Source organism: Argentina silus, assembly GCF_951799395.1.
Source record: "Argentina silus genome assembly, chromosome: 1".
Lineage (NCBI taxonomy): Eukaryota > Metazoa > Chordata > Actinopteri > Argentiniformes > Argentinidae > Argentina > Argentina silus.
Window position 1 is genome coordinate 17,748,787 of NC_139655.1, and position 5,923 is coordinate 17,754,709.

At 38.6% G+C, this 5,923-nt stretch overlaps 1 protein-coding gene across 2 annotated transcripts; it reads left to right on the forward strand.

Annotated features, from left to right (window-relative positions):
* Positions 1–632: 632 nt before the first annotated feature.
* On the forward strand, positions 633–5,376 carry LOC310801767 (nucleolin-like). 2 transcript variants are annotated; one of them, XM_083665886.1, is made up of 15 exons: positions 633–643; positions 788–951; positions 1,317–1,389; positions 1,487–1,687; positions 1,798–1,941; positions 2,020–2,094; positions 2,185–2,308; positions 2,489–2,625; positions 2,747–2,873; positions 3,082–3,212; positions 3,933–4,062; positions 4,163–4,305; positions 4,434–4,560; positions 4,651–4,871; positions 5,011–5,376. In XM_083665886.1, the coding sequence occupies exons 2-15, from the start codon at positions 934–936 to the stop codon at positions 5,076–5,078; spliced, it is 1,719 nt and encodes a 572-aa protein (XP_083522012.1). In that variant the 5' UTR covers positions 633–643; positions 788–933; the 3' UTR covers positions 5,079–5,376. The 2 variants fall into 2 exon arrangements, with proteins under 2 accessions (XP_083522012.1, XP_083522011.1); XM_083665885.1 differs by having other exon boundaries at positions 634–951.
* Positions 5,377–5,923: the final 547 nt, after the last annotated feature.

Here is a 5,923-nt window from a genome sequence, read left to right on the forward strand (position 1 = left end):
TAAGTTGACTCGACCCCTCGCTAAAAACAAAATGAGCAGAGGCTAATGCGAGGCGTTTTTACTCTTGAGAAATGTCTTCAAATCCACAATGTGAGTTGTCATTTAGCCGTCTGCAACCTTTAAAGCTAAGTCACTACATTCCCTGTGCCTACCAATCTGTGACAAGACTTCTACAACAGTAAAAAGTAGTAAGTCTCATCACAAATGGGGCTATTGACTAGCAGCCTCTTCTTTCATTCCTTGACCATTCCGTACTTGCTGCTTCACTGTCTACTGGTATTCATTCCATTCCATCCATTAATTCAAACTCACATTTCTCCTCAATGGAAAGTTTAAACAAGTTTATATATGTCACAATAGTTAAAAAAACATATGTATAGTATGATATCATTAAGAAAATTAGGTCGTTGCCAAGCTGTATCTTTACGAAAGTCGCTTGGAGGACCATTTGCTGTGCATTTCTCATTCACTTTCCTTGGTCTCTAGAACCTAGTCTCCTTATATACCACAATGCACTCCGATATTAGTCGTTTGCAGCGTTACCCCAAAATGCTAAAAAGCCCCACCTCTTGGTGTCATTTTTCTTTGGCTATGACAGGCAAACACATTACATTCATTTCCGGGTGGCTTATCTGCTTGTAGTGTATGTTGGGAGATAGTCATTTGTATTTATGTGCGGCTTCTGTCATATCTGGGCTCTGTTTAATTCAGATTCAGAATAACTGTTAATGCCGGTGTGAATTGAGTAAAGATCTTCATTGTACTTGGGTTTTATGTTATTTTATAGGTGAAACTATACCGACATCACTGCTAGTGTATCCTCTGAGTTAGCTACGCAGCATTTCAACAGCAACTGGTCGTCTGACGTTCGTGAACAGTACGAGACCACGTGTGAACAGGCATGTTCAGCTGCTGAAAGAATAATACAGAAACATGGTTAAATCAGGCACAGTAAGTACTGTACATGTATGTTTTTTGTTTTTTTATCGCATTAGAACGTATTCCAGAAAAGAGTCTCAATAGCTGTTAGTCTCACTGAGTTGCGTGAATATCAGTATCACTCATTTACTGTAGTGAAGCCGATTTATGAGGCTAAAATGTTACGTTGTTTACTTGCGATACGTGTTGCCATCGCGTCGTGCGGACACGGCAAGCTGTTGACTGTTACCACTAGTGTACATAAATAGTTGACTAACATGTCCTCGGTTTACATATAACCTATGCTGATTTCAAAGATGTAACACCGCTGTGCATTACTGTTGCAGTTGCACAAAATTGGAGCATGCTCATCCCAAATGTGCATGTTTAATCTCTAGGCAACTTCGAAGAGAGCTGGAAAGATTGCTGTAAGGGAAGCTGGTGAAGATAAAGAGGATGACAAAACCTCTGGTAAGTGCTCTCTCTTAACTATTTAGTTGTGATTGCCCAGTGTAATATATAGAATAGGCTTCACCTAACTCCTTGAAACATCTTTGATATTTTTCAGAGGTTGAGACCGAGTCTCCAGCACCAGAAGAGGCAAACGAGGTGGTAGGTCTCCCTGAGAACATTGAGCCCAAAGAGTCTGAGGAGGTGCTGATGAACAGTGATGCCAAGGAAGATGGAAATGAAGATGTTGGCACACTCAAAGAAGCTGACAATGATTCTGTAGAAGAGAAGGACAAGGAAGAGGTTAGAGATGGCAAAGGTAAGGAGTGAGCTACAGGAGCAAGTCTGAAAATATGATTAATTTCCTGAGTCAGGCAAATTTAGTTGGTACTTGCTGCACTGGTATTTAGCTATCAATTGCTTATTTAGTTGTCCAGGAACATCAGATGGACACAACCCCTGGCCCAGTCATAGAGGCGGAAAAAGTAACGGTGACCTGGAAATCAGAGAATGCAATGGAGACGATGACTGAAAACAGTGAGGTTGATCATGTCGATGAACAAAATGGAAATGGTGAGAATGTCATTCATTTGAATTCTCACTAAAATCAATGGTTGTGTCTGTATTTATCCATGTTTTATGTCATTGCAGTAACCCCAGGGAAAAGGAAAGCAGAATCTACAGTGGAGACTTCTCCATCTAAGAAGATGATGTTCATTAATGATGGTATGATTTTGGACAAGAATGGATATCACTTCCTCTTTATGACTGTTTTATTGATTGTCTCAATGAATTAACTAGCATGTTACTTTTTAGACTTTTGTCTTTTTGTTGGGAACTTGAACAAGTCAAAGAAGTTGGAGGAAATCAAAGACTCCTTGGCCAACTTCTTCAAAACACACAGTCTGTTCATTCAGGATATTAGATTGGACCGTTCCAGGTGAGTACATGCCTTCTTTATGGGCTACACAAATGTAACCTTTACAGATGTTTGTAGATTTCCTCACCATAAAGCATATTACCTAGTCATTGACCATAGTAGTTTCAGTATTTGCACTCAAATTTGTCTTGTCTTAGAATATCAAATACATTCGATTAAAACAGTGATTATATCCTTTAGGAGATTTGGCTACATAGACTTTTCCACTGAAGAGGACTTGAAAAAGGCTTTGGAGCTGAATGGGGAGAAGGTCCTTGACAACCAATTGAAGCTAGACAAGGCCAAGGTCAAAGAAATTGTAGCTAATGACAAAAATGGTACTTGTCACATCTTTATTCCTTCCTTAGCAATGCATTGATTGCTTCATTTGATGTCTGTGTTCTGTGCTGTCCCCTTTGACACTTGTAGAGGAGATGTACTAATTGTCTTTTTCCACAGCTAAAGATGCCAGGACCTTGTTTGTAAAGAACTTACCATTATCTGCAACTAAGGAAGACCTAAAGAATGTCTTTGACAAGGCAGTCGACTTCAGGTTTCCCGTTGGTTTTGACTGCTCTAGCAAAGGGTGAGAGTTTGTGAAGCTATTGAATAGGAGCCAAAAAGTGCCTTAGTTGACATATGATTGTGTAACAGACTTCCATGTTAATCATGCATTGATGTCAGATTTACATGAAAATGTGAGTTGTGTGTATGGGTGTCAACTAAGATTAAGATTCTGAAGCAAAATCTGTAGTAGAATTGTAATTCATAGAACCTCTGTTTCACTTCAACAGATTTGCCTACGTAGAGTTTAAGACTGAGGCCATTGCTGAAAAAGAACTGGAAGAAAAGCAAGGGACTGATGTCAAAGGCAGAGTCATCATTATCGACTTTATGGGAAAAAAGAGTAATCAAAATGCACCAGGTAAATGTTGCCTTTCACATACAAGATAAAGGATGGATGTGAATCATGTAGAATAAGAGATTCTTTAATGTCTTTAACTTTTTACACTGCATTTTCTTAAACCGGAATACGCTGGTAAAGTGATTGCATCACAATCAAAGAATACCATGACAACGAAAATATCTGGAGACAAACATAGCAAGCTTGTACAGAAAGCTCCATAGAATACTGTAAATACAGCTATTTAAGCTAGATTGTTGAATGTGATAAAAATATTTGTACTTGATATTTTGAGGTGTGTGCTAGTAGAAATAACATGGCTAACTGTGACCAGTCTCTAATATAGTTTTTTTTTTTTTTTTTTTTAAATAAATCTTCTAACCTGTGCAGTTTTACACACTCCGTTTCTGGGATGATGGGGAAAGCATTATAATGAATATGAAGAATATTCGATTATATTATGGTTGGAAGACAATTATTTTCTTATAAGTTTTGCAGTGCAACATTTGTTTGGGTGTCTCCAGTGATGTTCCACTTTACCAGCATATGAAGACCTGGGCTATCTTACCCTTATCTTATGACTATACATTTTAAAACATTCATTTAACGTTTAAAATGTTCAGCATCTGGGGATGGAGGGCTCAGGGAAATCAGTCACTGATTGGTAAGACACTTAAACTGGTATGTCTGACTAGTTTTGAAAATCCTTGTCAACATTTTCTCAAATGTTCTGCTCCACAGATTATATCACACCTAGTAACACGTTAATAGTGTGTAACTTGGCTTACACTACAAAAGAGTATGCCCTGAAGAAAGTCTTTGTCAAAGCAGTCAGTATCAGAATACCACAGCGCAATGGCAAAATAAGAGGGTGAGTGAAGTCTGATGTTGACTCACCTGCACTAAAACATTGTTTTTAAAAATAAAATAAAAAGTCAAACTATGATCACCTTTTTCTTCCCCCTTTTAAGCTACGCCTTCATTGTGTTTGGAAGTGTGGATGATGCTAAAGACGCCATGGAATTGTCACAAAACAAAAAGATTTGTGGAAGAGCAATCAGAATAGAATACAGCAAGTTTGAACAGAGGCCACAGCATGACAAAGCAAGCTCTGGTGAGTATTACTGTTAGACTAACATAATAATGGTTATCTTTTTGCAAATAATTGGATGTTGAATGGTTGAAGTTGCTTTCTGTGTTATATCTATCGCCTATTGTGTGTGTGTGTGTGTGGTCTTGTAGTCATTTCGAAGACGTTGTTCGTCAGAGGTCTTGCTGAGGAAACAAGTGATGAGACTTTGAAAAGTGCCTTTGAAGGAGCTATTGCTGCTTGTGTCAACACAGACAAGGACACTTGTGTATCTAGGGGGTATGTGCCTGAAAATTACCCCTTTTGAATTGAAACCACATTGTTGTGACATTAAGACTTCTCCATACTAACACTTTCGTTACTTCTCAGGTTTGGCTTTATAAACTTTGAAAGCCAAGAGGACTGCAAGGCTGCCAAGGAGGCCATGGAGGATTGTGAGATCGATGGGAACAAGGTGTCCCTGGCCTATGCCATAAGCAACGGTGAACGAGGCCTCCGTGGGGACAGAGGGGGCTTCAGAGGTAGACCCGGAAGTTACGGGCGAGGAGGGGGAGGCAAAGGCTTCAGGGGTAGAGGAGGTAATCGAGGAGGTAAGATTGCAAGACCAATGCAAACAATAGTGGAATGTTAAGACACTCCACACATCATGCTTTGTGATCTCTTTATTGATGTAGAATCAAATCTACTTTGGTAAAGATGATCTAACTTGCTGTTATTGCTATTTATCAGGTAGAGGTGGTGGTTTTGGAAAGAAGTCTCAAGATGGGAAAGATGGAAGGAAAACAGTTACATCTTGATTCTTTTTTGGACTGCTACAACTTTACACCTACGAAGTGATGGACATCCAAGCCCAAATTTGTTCTTACAATGAAGCATATATTTTGTTTGTTGTTTAAATGTTTGCTTTTTGTGTCTGAAAAGTTCACACCTCATAGTGAAATGTCTGACACATTGTATATGGAGCGACATTTTCTTTTTTTTGTTTTAACTGTTAACTTTTAGTTAAACATTGTTTTAAATGATAAGCTCATGATTATGCAAAGATTATTGGAGACTGGACTATTAAAAATACCATAATTATGTTGGTTACTTTGATTTTCATTCTAATCATTGATTGTTGCTTCTCCTGTCTACATCTTGTATCATGTTTCAGAAACATAAGATATATAAGAAACAGGATGAGGATAAAAAAAGAGGATGGTGGTCTTTACCGTCAACTGGTCGGGAGGATGTTGCTGTCTCTCTGGTGGACAAATTAAAATGTTTGGATTGGGATGTGCACATCATCACATGTAGTTCAGTCACACTGTCCTTGTACTGAGCATGCACTTACTCAAATAATTAGTTGTAGTTATACAATTGTAATTATCAAATGGAGGAGAATACTGCCATCTCTTGGTTAGGATAAGGGTAGTAAAGCAATGGAGGCAGTTAAATGAGACGAATATTTTCTTATTTCACAGTTGGCCTTTTGTGTAGCATTCTGTATGCCTTGTAAAGAAACGCCATTGGTGATGCGTGAGATTGGCCCTCGATGCGTTGACTCAGGTCTGCAGCGGTTGGCTACATTTAATGTTTGTTCATTTCTGGCTTCATTGCTCATAAGGGAGATGTAAATTGGAAAGAGCATTTTCATTCAAAA